This window comes from Schistocerca americana, chromosome 7 (assembly GCF_021461395.2).
Source record: "Schistocerca americana isolate TAMUIC-IGC-003095 chromosome 7, iqSchAmer2.1, whole genome shotgun sequence".
In the NCBI taxonomy this organism is placed as follows: Eukaryota; Metazoa; Arthropoda; class Insecta; order Orthoptera; family Acrididae; genus Schistocerca; species Schistocerca americana.
Genome location: NC_060125.1, coordinates 374,844,584 through 374,860,578, shown reverse-complemented (window position 1 = coordinate 374,860,578; position 15,995 = coordinate 374,844,584). Strand labels below are relative to the sequence as shown.

The 15,995-nt window shown below is 44.7% G+C and overlaps 1 protein-coding gene across 1 annotated transcript in view; it reads left to right on the top strand.

Moving 5' to 3' along the window:
* LOC124622951 (nose resistant to fluoxetine protein 6-like) overlaps positions 1-15,995 on the top strand; it is a 185,072-nt gene that overhangs the window by 82,407 nt on the left and 86,670 nt on the right. The window contains exon 7 of the mRNA XM_047148741.1: positions 9,403-9,596. Coding sequence (XP_047004697.1) covers positions 9,403-9,596 — 194 coding nt within the window. The remainder of the gene's footprint in view (positions 1-9,402; positions 9,597-15,995) is intronic.

The window sequence follows — 15,995 nt, the reverse complement described above, 5'->3', positions numbered from 1 at the left end:
GACCAACTGTACATCGGGAGATTGATGATAATTCTGAGTCAACACCTAAGTCTACTGCCTTTTTGCCTTACGTAGGAAACACGTCCAATAAGATCGGTCGTATTTTACGGAAATACGATGTGAAATGTGTTTTCCGACCTCCATCTAAACTTAGAGCACTTTTGAGTTCCGTTAAGGATGATCTTGGACTGCGTAAGGCGGGTGTATATCGTATTCCTTGTAGCTGCGGCATGGCATATATTGCTCAAACTATCAGGACCGTGGAGGACAGATGTACTGAGCATAAACGGCACACACGATTACAGCAGCCAAATAGATCTGCTATTGCCGAACATTGCTTGGATACTGGTCACCCCATGTTATATAATAACACCGAGATATTGGCATGCACGTCCAGCTATTGGGACAGTGTCATTAGGGAGGCAGTTGAGATTAAATTAGCGAGCAACCTCGTTAACAGGGATGGAGGTTTCTGTTTAAACTCTGTTTGGAATCCGGCTCTCTCCCTTGTCAAAAAACAGAGGAACAGAGTCAATGCTGCCTCACCTGCGACTTCATAGTCTCACTATCGATAGCTCTGACTTTGGTCATCTTTGGTGGCACTAGTGTTCAGTGTGTGTGTGTGTGTGTTATCTTTCCTGCTTCTGTCGGAGAACCGAGGTATTAAATTTGCATGTACGCCGCCTGTCCGTTGCAGTTTGCCTTGAAAATGGCGGGGTGTTCTCCCGCCGAAATATCGGCGGTCACTGAAAGTGTTACCTGGCTGGATTCCCGGAAGTTATTTGAATGTTGTATACGCCAGGAGAAACTCAGGTCTCACATAATGTATCTGTTTTTGTATACTACTTATATTGCCGGGAAAAAAATTGGTTCACCCTCTTAGTGGTTTCCAATTCACTCAAGATTTATTATTGCAACAGTGCATATAGAGTACATTCAATGATTACATTTACAGATCAATAGCACAAGCGGTACCAGTTAATGACCCATGCTGAAACACCCATATTGCTATGTGGTGTAACCTCGACGGGCAGCGATGCAGGCGCTGATCGTACAGGTGGCGAACCCACTGTTCTGGGATACGTTATGCCACGCCTGCTCGACAACTTCACGTAATTCTGTAAGACTTGGTGGTTGACGAGTTGCGTGATTCACTTCTCATCCCATCGTATCACACACTTGCTCGATTGGAGACAAGTGCAGAATCATGTTGGCCAGGGAAGTTGCTGCGCATCTTGCAGAGCATAAGGCCTGGGGAGGCACCATTGTGTGTTGGACGAATGCACTCTAAGAGAGAGCGCTCAGGACATCTACATCCCGTGTGTAGACAACCGTCCATCTTCCAACTGATCCTCTGACGTCACCACTCGAGCAGTGCACGTCGATGCTGTGTCATGAGTACAAGGTGGGCCGGAGGTGTGCCTGCCCGTTGGTCCACTGCTAATAGCCGCTTCGTGACGGTTCGTGTTGACACGTCTGGGCTCACAATGACTCTTATCTGTGCTGTGGCAGCTGTACGATCTGCCACTGCTGCCCTTGCAATACCACGATCCTGGCGAGCGTCTGTCATGTGTGGAAGTCAGGCAACTCATCTTCGGATGTGAGAATGTTCATACGGCCAATGAAACCAGCATCGTTCCGCAACTGACGCAGCACGCCCAATTAGTGCGGCAATTCTCCGAAAGGACCATCCCACCACTAGGACGGCCACAATTTGACCCCTTTCAAACTCGCTCAGTTGGCGGTAGGAAGCATGAGAGTAACTGTATGGCATGGTTGCCTGCTTGCTTCACACGTTTGCACCACACTGAGCCTTATGGCTGTGATCATTTCCGATTAAAGGGTAGACAGAGATGGTGCTCTACCAGGTATACCACTGCCACCGAGCGAGGTGGCGCAGTGGTTAGCACACTGGACCCGCATTCGGGAGGGCGACGGTTCAATCCCGCGTCCAGCCATCCTGATTTAGGTTTTCCGTGATTTCCCTAAATCGCTCCAGGCAGATGCCGGGATGGTTCCTTTGAAAGGGCACGGCCGACTTCCTTCCTTCGTACGGTGAGACCGATGACCTCGCTGTTTGGTCTCTTCCCCCAAACAACCCAACAACCTATACCACTGCTCTATCTGTTGGCGGACGACGTTGAAAACATTATCAATACATTTTAGGTCCCCCATCATATGTCATATGATGTCATCGGATAAAAATCGATGTTGTCTTTTCAGGTATACTAATTTTTTCCGGCAGGATATTTGTGTTTCACACAAAATGCAACGTAATAATGCTACTCGCCTCATCACTGCTAACCATAACGAGACAATTGAGAAAATACACAACTTATTAAGAACTTCCTGAGTATCATACCACGAAGCGGCCTGGTTCTAAGTTATAACAAGAAAGCGTGTCTGTCAAGTGCTGTTACTACAGAGACACTATGTTCTATGATGATAATACAAGTACAGAAATAGCAGCAGTAAAGTTTCAACTAGTGGAACAAAAACTATCTCACATTTCTTTCAAATATTTTACAAGAGAATAAGAAAATTATATTTAAAAATTCTCAAAGTATTCATTTCTGTTTCTTACACACCTCCGTTCTTGGGGTCAGGTATTTCAAAGTTTACTTTAGAACTCTCTGTGATACTGAGAGAGAAATGGCAACACTGTCAACAGGTCTTTCTGTTTTGCTACCGATAAACATGGCTGGTCTTTCAGATGAAACATGGCACGAGGTACATTAGCCATGGTCTCTCGTCTTTTGAATACATTGACAGTTTGTAATTGTTCTGTTTCAGAGTAAGTAACCGGTATTTCAGATGGATAAGCATGAGACAATTTGATGGTCATCTGGAGATCTTACACGCCTGCATTGAGACCAACGTTTCAGCAGCGTCTTTAAAATCAAAGAAGTCTGTAGTGTGCACTGGAAATACATGGGATGAGTTCATAGCTCTAGCTGGCTCATCAATCTTGCGTAAATCTTGCGGTACAAAGACCTTGCTAACTTTTATATTCTGCGCCGTTTAAGGCGCAGTGAGCGCACAGCCCTGGTAAACAATGTAGAACAGATTTATTATAAAGTACGTAAAATGAAGTTCCTCTTTGAAGACAGACAACTACAAGAACTGTTTGGAATAGTTCGTGATAAACACTGAATTTAAACAAGTTCGTAAGTAGGCAGATGATCCCAATGACAGGCAAAGTCAACAGACTTACATTCACTTTGAAAGTAGGCTGGTGGCGCTCAACTGCCTCCTGTCAGCTTAGTGAGGTCCATGATCGTTGACTTATCTTCTGCGGTGTGGACCCCACTCCTCGTCTGGACCCTGCTGGGAAGGGCTACTTGCATACTAAAGGAGTGAGAAGAAGTGCTGGTTGATAGGGCGAAAGATCCATACGCAGCACATTCCCCCTGTCTCAAAGTCCCAGAATGTTCAAAATGTTCAAATGTGTGTGAGTTCTTAAGGGACCAAACTGCAGAGGTCATCGGTCCCTAGACTTACACACTACTTACACTAACTTATGCTAAGAACAGCACACACACCCATGCCCGAGGGAGGACTCGAACCTCCGGCGGGAGTGACATGGCGCCTCCAAACGAGCGTCCAGTCCGCGCGGCCCCAGAATGTGCTTGCTTCCCTGCCGGTCGCTGGTAGAACTGGTGAACTAGGTGGAATGGGGTCGATATCTACAGGTGTGAGTGCCTGTGCCTGGTAAGAGCTGACCTCGCTGAAAGTGGAAGCATGCAAAACCTGTTGAGGCGGCAGCTGGTCGGTGATTTCAACAGCCCTGGGAGGCGGTAGACCTGCTCTGGAAAGAAAAGGGGGCTGTGAAAGAGCAGCTGTAGGACGCGTTGGCGTTTTCTGGGGTTGCACCTGCTTGATACGTTTGCAGCGTATGGAGCCGGTGTCTAATTGCACTTCCAACATGGCCTGACTAGTTCCGTTGCCCAGTATCGATGGTTTTTGGAAAAAACCGGCGCCCAGACCTTATCCATGATTGCGTACATGAAGTGTGTGACTGCCAAGGTGGAGGTGCAGCTCTGTTTGGATAAAGTATGGAGAGTTGCGAATGGTGGGGTCATCTGAGGAGCTTCTTGGCTGGGCTGGCACTGCCTTGATCGATGGAGCGATGTGATGCAAGAAAAGAGATTAGGGCTTCGTCTAAATCATTGTGGTAGTACAGTTTTGCCACTTGTGACTTGACAGTGCAGACAAATATTTCAGCCAGTGCATTGGACACTGCACTAAGGAGATACCGTTGATGAGACATAAAGTTTAAAACTGAGGAGACGTGAAATGGGGCCATTGTCGGTGACTCGTTCTTGGGAGACCTTCTATAGAAAATATTCTTGCCGGTGCCTGAGCCTAAACCGACAACTCTAAACCAGGAATAGCCTAAAATGAGGTTCAAAAGTCCTAATGGATTTGTGACCAAGGTGAGAACATATCTGGCCAGCTGAAATATCGTTGAGCCTTTGCTGCCTGTTTACTCTGGCTAGTACCAACGTTGCCACCATGTTGGCAATGTCAGTGTCAACCCCACGCCAATATACAGTTCGCTGAGCCAACAACTTTGTTAGGACGATCCCCGTGTCCCTCGTGGATGAGTGACAATATGCAGTGTCGAAGGGCGTGTGGAACCACGGTGCGGGGGCTACCAATATCCCCTCCAGTAAGAGGATGTTTTTAAGGGTTAATAACTGGTCGCGCCTGTACCAAATTGTTTGGGCTTCTGAGTGGTTCAGGTGTTTGCAATTCGCCAGCCAACCGTGGTTCATGAGACAGAACACTTCTCGAATGACCACATCCTCAGATGAATGGTGGGTGATAATTTTCATGTCTAAGGGAAAGGTTGCTACTGCTTCTTCTCCCTCTGCATCCATGTGGAAACAGACCTCTCATGCTGCAGCAAATTATAGATCCTGACCCACCGCAGTCTGAAGGCGACGTCAGCATTGATGTATTGAGCATGGAACAATACCTAATGTCGTAGGTGTAGCCAGACAAAACAATACCCACCGCTGAAAATGATGCGCCATCGTGACCGAAATATTTGCATTGGCTTTGAACAAAGGTGAGAGACTTTATGATTTGACAATGGTGTGACTAGTCGACCATACAAACAGTCCGAAATTTTTTGAGGGCAAACACATTACCTCGACTGCAGACAACCTTGCAGTGGAGCAACCACAGCTATGAGTATTCATCTTGGGTATTAATAATCGCTTCAGTTGTATTTTGGTCCTTTATTTCTGTACCACTACATGTTTCGTGGCGTTAAAGCATCTTCGGGAGACATACGATTAAAACATGAATGTATGACAGAGCACGCGGCCGCATTCCCTGTACGCGGTTCCATGTAGACTGGAGGACCTATCACTATGACAAGATTTGTTTTGGATCCATCCACTATATTGGAATTTGGCAGTTTTTAATCCATGACATACCGTCTTTTAGCAATGTTTTGTGTTTGACAGACAATGAATGTTGGAAAAAAAATTTTCCTCTCTAATGTTTTAAACATATGTCACTTGAAGATGTGGCTTTAACGCCAGGAAACCGGTAGTGGTACAGTAATAAAGGACCAAAATACAGCTATAGTGATTATTAATACCCAAAACATTAGTTAGACTCTCTTTTTTTTATATCTGGGCTATAGCTGCGTTGGGCCAGTGTTAAGGTTTTCGAAATAAATGCAGTAGGGTGCCCCACACCACCGACTTCGTGTGACAGCACCTCGCTGAAACCACAGACGGATGCATCAGCTGCTCCAGTTAATGACATGGACAGGTTGTAGACCATAATGTATGTTGGCTGAAGAAGAGCTTATTTTAGATCGCTGAAGGCTTTGTCGCATGTGGTAATGCAGTTCTATTTTACTTGTTTTCGTTACAAATTATGCAGCGGTTCCGCTATGTCTGCTGGATGAGGAATGAATTGAATCTAGTAATTTAGTTGGTCCAAAACGAATTGAAGCTGTTTAGTGTCCTTAGGGACCAGAAGTTTCTGGACAGCTTGGATGTAGTGTAATGTGGGCTCTATTCCCAAGGCACTTAAGACATGACCTAGATGTTCCACTTGAGACACCAAACAATAGTTTCTGCCTTTGTAACATTTGAAACTGGCTTACTGGAGCACAACAAAAAGGGCATCTAAGTGAGTTGTTAAAGCCTGTGCATTTTTCCTTGTGACAATAATATCGTCCAGATAGTTCGCTATTTTGGGATTTTCTAATGCCTTTGAAATATAGCTGAGGGTCTGGCAATGTCAAATGGGAGACCGTTACAGCAGAAGAGGCCAGTTGGGGTCTTGATCACCAAAATGCATTGCAATTCCTGTTCCAGCAGCAGTTGAAGGTAAGCATCTCGCAAGTCCATCTTCCCGAAAATCTTGTCTCCTGTAAGGCTTAATAAAAAGTTTTGGACTGTTGAGATGGGTTAGGCACTGATGACAGGCTGGGATTTAATGGTGACCGTGAAATCTCTGCAAATCCTAAGTGACCCATTTGCATTCTTAATAACAATGATGGAGGTGGCACACTTTCTGTTAGGTACTGTCGTCAAGATGCTTTCCTGTTGCAGGCGTTGTTGCTCGGAATCTAGCTCTTCCTGGAGTGCAAAAAGAACGTTTCGTGTCTTGAAGAAATAGGACGTGGCTGTTGGGCGTAGGGTGACATCAGTCTCAAACCTTGTGGTGTTGGTAGAAGGTTGAGAAGAATCTGACTCCTGTTTGGTGCATAAGTCACAGATACAGCAGATAGCTGTTGATGGCTGGATGCTGTTAGCTAATCCATCGGCATCCAGGCCCAAGGCGTTAAAAATGTCCAAACGAAGGAAATTTATGGCCCCTCCGAGTTAACCACAGATGCGTCATTACTGCAGAGTTGTTTGGAGAATTTCTGAAGCAGAGACGAGCCTAGACACTGATAAGTTTCCCAAACTATGATAGTCATGGAAGAACCCAGATAAATTTGGAAAAGCTCAGGACTGACATTGACTTCCAATGTGAGAATTAAGAGTCAGTCAAAACAGGGACTACAACTTGCACGTGCAACACCTCTGGATTCGAGAAATTCGGGCAGTTCATCAAATCCTGGATTCAGGGGCTCCACATTCATCTTGAGGGCGATTGACAGACTTTCACTGTGTGTCCCATTCTGCCACAGGAGTAGAATTTGCTACGGTAGTAATAGCACAGTTGCCTTGGGTGCATTATAAAGCAATTGCTACGTGAGAATAACTGCCATGGCTGTCACACACCTGCAGGAAGTTTGCGACTCAGTTTGGTGTGAAGGCCATGGTTGCGGCTGGGACCCGCGAGTTGGGCAGGCAACAAACACTAGTGAAGGATCCTGCAATGTCACAGACGATCTAAGAGATTGTTCAAAAGCCATAGTAATAAGGAGGCAAATCTGCAGCGTGGGCAGTAACTGAGAAGTTCATTTAGCGACTGGAAGAGGATCACGTCGCGGATAGGGAAGTTGCGTAAGATTGTTTACGTTTAGAACTGCTATATTGGAAGCGGCAGTCTCCGGACAAACCTGTAACCGTTGAGAGGACGAAGGCTAAAAAACTTACCGCGCGCTGCTGAGCATCACCTGTGTTGGAATTGCAGAGGCGCCATCTGGAAACCTTTCACCAGCGCATCAATGCGGGACAACTAGTTGGAATGTTCTGGACTGGATGTGGTAATGGCAGCCATCTTCTCTACCATTGCGTGCATGCCCTGTGGTATGAGTCACACGCACACAAACATAGCCTACATGGTATATGTGCAACACTCAGATCACAGAAAATTATTTCGTCGCCACTTGTCGTATACTGCACCAGTTGATGCACCAAGAGAACACAGCCCAGGTAAACGGTGTAGATGAGGTTTATTACGCTGAAGAGCCAAAGAAACTGGTACTCCACCTAATATCGTGTAGGGCCCACCGAGCACGTAGAAGTACCTGAATGTGACGTGGCAGGTACTCAACTAATGTCTGAAGTAGTGCTGGAGGGAACTGACACCATGAATCCTGCAGGGCTGTCCATAAATTCGTAAGAGTTCGAGGGAATGGAGATCTCTTCTGAACATCATGTTGCAAGGCATGCCAAATATGCTCAATAATGTACATGTCTGTGGAGTTTGGTGGCCAGCGGAAGTGTTTAAACTCAGAAGAGTGTTCCTGAAGCGACTCTAACAATTCTGGCCGTGTGGAGTGTCGCATTGTCCTGTTGGAATTGCCCAAGTCCGTCGGAATGTACAATGGACATGAATGGATGCAGGTGATCAGACATGATGCTTACCTACGTGCCACCTGTCAGAGTCGTATCTAGACGAATCAGGGGTCCCACATCACTCCAACTGCACACATCCCACACCATTAGAGTGCCTCCAACTGTTTGAGCAGTCCCCTGCTGACATGCAGGGTCCATGGATTCATGAGGTTGTCTCCATACCTGTACATGTCCATCCGCTCGATACAATTTGAAACGAGACTCGTCCAACTTGGCAACATGTTTCCAGTCACCAAGAATCCAATGTTGGTGTTGACTGGCCCAGACGAGTCGTAAATCTTTGTGGCGTGCAGTCATCAAGGGTACACGAGTGGGCTTTCAACTCTGAAGGCCAGTGTCTATGGTATTTCATTCAATACCATAAGGGTTAAGTACGGATTTGGCATGGTTAATTGTAAGGGGTGGCCTGATGCCCTTCCTGCCGCCACCCCATACCCCCTGGGACGGAATTAATGTACCCCAGCAGTCTGCATCAAGTGTAAATCGTGAAATAGTGTGAATGTGTTTCAAATGTCTGCGAGTCGTGTAACTGAGGTGGGACGTGGGGACCAGCCCGGTATTCACCTAGTAGGCTGTGGAAAACCGCCTAAAAACCACATCCAGGCTGGCCGGCACACCGGCCGTCCTCGTTAAGCTGCCGGGCAGATTCGACCCAGGGCCAGCGCGCCTATCCGGGTCCAGGAAGCACCGCATTAGCACTCTCGGCTACCCTGGCGAGTATGAAATTTGTTATTAATAACCCACCCCAATTCAAAAATAACAGCAAAGTGGATTCCTACGAGACTAGAAGAAAAGATGATCTTCACTATTCTGGGCTAAACCTGACATTGGCACAGAAAGGGGTGAATTATGCGGCCACAAAATTCGTTGGTCATTTACCAAATAGCATTAAGAGTCTGACAGATAACCAACCAGCATTTAAAAACAAATTAAAAGAATTTCCGAGTGACAGCTCCTTCTAGTCAACAGATGAATTTTTAGACATGAACTAATAATTATAAGAAAAAGGAATATATCGTGTAAAATTTTTTTTGTTGAATTGACACATTGCACATCATTACGAAATGTAGTATTCATGATCTGTGGAACAAGTATTAACGTAACGCAATGTTGTTTCCAGTGCCTGCTGCACACGTGGTACCTGGCGACGGACACGCAGCTGTTCGCGGTGTTCCTGGTGGTGCTGGCGGCGGTGTGGCGCTGGCCGCGGGCCGCCCCCCACCTGCTGGCCGCCTGTGCTGCCCTCTCCTGCCTCGTGCCGGCGCTCGCTGCCTACTTCCTCCAGCTAGACCCCACGCTGCTCAGTCTGCCAGAGTGAGTTTTTAGATTGACTAGATTAGATTAGATCAATTACTTATTCCATAGAACCATAAAAGAGGGAATCATCCTTGTGTGGAACATGTCAGATAAACACATTACAAACATGAAATTAGAAAAACTTCAGTTTCATTAATTTTAATGATCCTCAGTCAATAAACAGTAAAATTATGTACAGGAATTAAATTTAAACTTCTAATATTTACAGGTTTAATATTTACATCTGCTTTCATTAAATCCATCATTCATACACTTGCTAGTTTCTTGGCTATTACACCCAGTATTGTCAAAATTAAAGAAAATTATTGATTTCAGTGATCCTCAGTTAAGAACAGTCAGATTATGTACAATATTTAAAATTAAACTTACAATATTTACAGACTTTAGACTTACATCTGCTTTCCATAAATCCATCATTCACACAGTCGGTAGTTACTTGGCTGTTAAACCAAGTATTGTCAAAAATTAAAAGTATAATAAATTTTCATTAAAATGGTCTACTGCACCTGTTGAGAAACTCATGGATAGAATACAGGGAATTGGCCACCAAAAATTCTTTTAAATTATGTTTAAATTGTGCCTTGTCTGAAACTAAACTCTTAATGGTTGCTGGTAACTTATTGAAAATATGCGTTGCTGAATACTGGACTTCTTTCTGGACAAGAGTAAGTGATTTTAAATCTTTATATATATTGTTCTTATTCCTAGCATTGATACTGTGTACTAAGCAGTTAGTTGGAAAAAAGGATGTATTATTTACAACAAACTTCATTAAGGAATAAATATACTGAGATGCTGTGGTTAATATGCCCAATTCTTTTAATAGGCATTGACATGATGTTCTTGGATTTATACTACTCATTACTCTTATTATACGCTTCAGTACTCTAAAATTTTTATCTCAGTTTGTGGAGTTACCCCAAAATATGATACCATATGACATAATGGAGTGAAAAAAAGTAAATTATGCCAGTTTTTTTTATATTTATATCTCCTATGTCTGACATCATTCGCATTGCAAACACAGACTTGTTAAGGCGCTTTAGCAGTTCGTTAGTATGTTGCTCACAGCTGAATTTATTATCAAGTTGTAATCCCAAGAATTTTACATTCTCAACTTCTCCTATTTCCATGTTATCATATTTTATACACACATCAGAAGGAAATCTCTTGGAAGTTCTGAACTGCATGTAGTGGGTCTTTTCAAAGTTTAATGACACTGAATTGGCTATGAACCACTTATTAATGTCAGCAAAAATTTGTTTAGCTGCCCTTTCTAAATTTATATTTGATTTACTATTTATTGCAATGTTTGTATCATCTGCAAATAAGACAAATTTGGCATCTGGTAATGTAACAGATGACAGGTTATTAATGTACACAAGAAACAGTAGTGGACCTAGTATGGAACCTTGGGGAACACCACATGTAATTTCTTCCCAGTCAGATGATGTCTGATTGCCTACTGTTGAAGTGTTACGTAATGACACCCTTTGTTTTCTGTTAGTAAGATATGACTGAAACAACTGGACTCGCATTCGGGAGGACGACGGTTCAATCCCGTCTCCAGCCATCCTGATTTAGGTTTTCTGTGATTTCCCTAAATCGTTTCAGGCAAATGCCGGGATGGTTCCTTTGAAAGGGCACGGCCGATTTCCTTCCCAATTCTTCCCTAACCCGAGCTTGCGCTCCGTCTCTAATGACCTCGTTGTCGACTGGACGTTATACACTAACCACCACCACCACCACTGAAAACACTTTGCAGCACTACCAGTGATGCCATAATATTTTAATTAATAATAAATATGAGTCAACTCTTCTTCTCCCACTGCTCAAAATTCCTTCCTCTTACATCGCCAGACTGCTCCTATCAAGTCTAACCCTTGTTAAAATATACGTGCAAAAACAAAAACTACTTACGTGTTTGGGGTAAACCATTTTATTTTTCGACATCGTCTCCTTTTAGACACTTCGTCCAACGCTGTTCTAATTTGTTGACCCCTTCCGAATGATAAGAATTGTCCAAGTCTGCAAAATAGCGATCCTTTGCTGCAATCACCTCTTCGTTTGAATAAAATCTTTGTCCCGCCAGCCATTTCTTCAAATTGAGGAACAAACAGTGATCCGAGGGAGCCAAGTCTGGAGAATAGAGGGTATGTGAAACGAGTTGGAATTCTATTTCCAATAATTTTGCGACCACAACTACTGAGGTGTGTGCTGGTTCATTGTCGTGATGGAAGAGGACTTTTTTGCGGTCCAATCGCCGACGTTTTTCTTGCAGGTCGGTTTTCAAACTGTCCAATAACGATGAATAATATGCACCTGTAATAGCTTTACACTTTTCCAGATAGTCGATGAGTATTATCCCTCGCGAATCCCAAATAACAGTCGCCATAACATTTCCGGCCGAAGGAATGGTCTTCGCCTTTTTGGTGCAGGTTCTCCCTTGGTAATCCATTGTTTAGATTGTTGTTTGGTCTCAGGAGTATAGTAATGAATCCATGTTTCATCCACAGTGACGAAACGACGCTTAAAGTCCTGCAGGTTTCTTCCTGAACAGCTGCAAACCATCCTTGCAACACTTCACACGATTCCGTTTTTGGTCAAGCGTGAGCAATCGCGGAACCCTTCTTGCAGATAGCTTTCTTATGTCCAAATGTTTATGCAAAATATTATGTACCCTTTCATTCGTGATGCCCACAGCACTAGCAATCCCACGCACCTTAACTCTTCTGTCATCCATCACCATATCACGCATTTTATCAGGCGTCCAAAACGTTCAGCAACACTAGTGCCGATATGGCCACTCCTAAAATTTTGAAACCACTTATAAACTGTTCTAATCGAAGGTGCAGAGTCACCGTAATGTTTATCAAGCTCCTCTTTAGTCTCTTGAGGCGTTTTGCCTTTCATAAGGTAATGTTTAATCACCACACTAAATTCTTTTTCTTCGATTTTATGACATTCACTCGACTTCCTTGATTCAGCCGGCCGGAGTGGCCTAGCGGTTCTAGGCGCTACAGTCTGGAACCGCGCGACTGCTACGGTCGCAGGTTCGAATCCTGCCTCGAACATGGATGTGTGTGATGTCCTTAGGTTAGTTAGGTTTAAGTAGTTCTAAGTTCTAGGTGACTGATGACCTCAGATGTTAAGTCCCACAGTGCTCAGAGCCAATTTGAACCATGAAGCGTAGTATGTCATCTCTTGCTGGTGGTCAACCACCAGCAGTCTCTAAGTGGTCAAGGTCTAACTTCAATGCTAAGAAATACTGCCCAAAATCGTTCCACTCCCTGTCCACACCATGGGAGGAATGCCAGCCTAAGGATGGCAGTGACCTTTGTTCACTCCGGTACCTCATATGTACGAGAGTTGACGGGGAATCTTTCCTGTCACTGAAGCCTCAATTTTTTGTGGAGTATTTAGAAGACAAGTTTGGAAAGGTGGACGGCTTGTCCAAAATCCGGTCAGGGTCAGTCTTGATAAGAAGAGCAACCTCTGCCCAGTCATAGGCATTACTTGTTTGTGACAAGCTGGGGGATGTTTCTGTTTCCATCACACCCCATAAGAGCTTAAATATGGTCCAGGATATTTTATTCCACAGGTACTTTCTTTTACAGCCTGATGACGAGCTGCAGGCCAACTTAGAGAGACGAGGTGTCCATTCGTCCGGCGTGTCCATTGGGGTCTGAGGGATAATCAGGTTGCCACCAGTGCCTTCATCTTCGCCTTCGAGGATGAAACATTACCCAAGAAGGTCAAGGTGACGGTCTACCACTGTGATGTGAAACAATATATCCCTCCCCCTGATGCAATGTTTTAAGTGCTGGAAGATCGGCCATATATCTTCCTGCTGTACTTCCAGCATGGCATGTCGAGATTGCGGACGTCCATCACATCCCAATACTCTATGTCCCCCGCCTCCCATCTGTGTCAACTGCTCACTGGACTGTAGGATTCTACAGAAGGAAAATAATGTAATACAAGACCCTGGACCGACTGATCTACACTGAGGCTAAGAGAAAATATGAGAGGCAACCTCCTGTGTGTATGACATCAACTTACGCCGTCGCTACATCAGTGGTTGTAGCACCTTCCATTCCGCTGTGTACAGTTAGCTCTCAGAGCCGTGGCTGAAACACCCACACATAGCTGGTTTTAGGGCTTCATGGTCCTCCTCAGTCTCTGAGACTGAATCAGTGAAACCGTCCCAGCCAGACAAACCTAAGGAGCAGCAGGAGAAACCAAAACAGAAAAAGACCCCCAAGAACCAAGGCACGGATGAAGTGGAGATTCTGCCGTCTGCTGACGACTTAGATCTCGCTGGGCCCTCAGACACAATGGATGTTGATCGCACAGGTACTCATGCGGTGGCAGACCGCCTCATTGAGTGTTTCATGCCTTCCCAGTCTCACGATCACGTCATCCTCCAGTGGAATTGCAGCGGTTTTTTCCACCACCTGGCTGAGCTACGGCAACTGTTAAGCTTTACACCTGCTTCCTGCATTACCCTCCAGGAAACCTGGTTCCTGGCAATATGGACACCTGCCCGTCTTAGCTACAGTGGATATTACAAGAACCGTAGAGGATATAATAGAGCGTCAGGTGGAGTTTGCTTTTATGTCCTGGACTCAGTATGTAGCGAACCTGTGCTCCTTCCATCTCTTCTTCAAGTTGTGGCTGTCAGGATACGGACGATGCAGGAAATAACTGTCTGATACGTGTATCTCCCTCCAGATGGTGCAGTACCCCTGAACGTATTGGCTGCACTGATTGATCAACTCCCTAAATCTGTCCTACTCTTGGGACATTTTAATGGCAATAACCCCATGTGGGGTGGCAATGTGCTTGCTGGTTGGGGTAGAGATGTCGAAATTTTACTGTCTCAACTCGATTCCTGCCTCTTAAATACTGGTGCCCCCACACATTTCAGTGTGGCACATGGCACATATTCGGTCACTGATCTTGGAATGTAGTCGAGTTAACTCGGGTGATGCTGAGGGAATCAGATTAGGAAATGAGACACTTAAAGTAGTAAAGGAGTTTTGCTATTTGGGGAGCAAAATAAGGAGCAAAATAACTGATGATGGTCGAAGTAAAGAGGATATAAAATGTAGACTGGCAATGGCAAAGAAAGCGTTTCTGAAGAAGAGAAATTTATTAACATCGAGTCAGGAAGTCGTTTCTGAAAGTATTTGTATGGAGTGTAGCCATGTGTGGAAGTGAAACATAGACGATAAATAGTTCGGACAAGAAGAGAATAGAAGCTTTCGAAACGTGGTGCTACAGAAGAATCCTGAAGATTAGAAGGGTAGATCACATAACTAATGAGGAGGTATTGAATAGAATTGGAGAGAAGAGGAGTTTGTGGTACAACTTGACTAGAAGAAGCGATCGGTTGGTAGGACATGTTCTGAGGCATCAAGGGATCACCAATTTAGTATTGGAGGGCAGCGTGGAGGGTAAAAATCGTAGAGGGAGACCAAGAGATGAATACACTAAGCAGATTCAGAAGGACGTAGGCTGCAGTACGTACTGGGATATGAAGCAGCTTGCAGAGGATAGAGTAGCATGGAGAGCTGATCAAACCAGTCACGGGACGCAAGAGCACAACAACAACAACAACAACAACAACAACCTGTTTCTTGCGTCTCTCTGTGTTTTTCTTGTCCTCTTTTGTTCCTTGTAGTGTTTGTTGCCTTTCTGGCGTTATTGTCGTTTTTCCTTCCTTTCGTTTTTGTGCTCCACGTCTCGTTTGTTTTATTCTTTCTCTTGTATGATTGTATTAACAGGAACAAGGGATCGATGACGAAGCAGTTTGGTCCCTTTACCCCCTCCCCCCCTAACCTTTTAAACCAACCAATCTGGATCTTCGGCATTCGCGGGCAAGTGCTTTATCAACCATGTTACTCGAGAACTACCCATGGCTCGTCCTCAAAGTTGCAGCTCCACCAGTACCTCATCTCGTACCTTCCAAATTCCACAAAAGTTCTTATGTGTAGCTTGCAGTGCAAACAATCCTAGAAGAATGTCCAAAAAATATCAGATACCTTTTCCTCGTGAACTCTGAGGTCTTCTCCACATTCTGGTAGATTTCTTTGCTGTTGAGAAGTTTCCAGCTGGACTCGAGCTGGACCGCATCCATAGTTTTTCGTAGCATTCTGCTTTCCATGATTCTCATCTTGTAAGCTCATCGGGAGGCATTCATTGGTGTATATGCATTCAGCTTTGAGAACAGCACGACAGTGATGTAATTTAGCATTCCAGGAGGTGCACTTTTTGTTGTGAAAGCTTTTAGTCGGCCTATATACTCTCTCATTTTTTGAGGCCCGACGGCATATCACAGCTTTTTCAAGTCCGTTTTCTTGTATACCCGAGTTCTCGAATTCGCTTATCCCC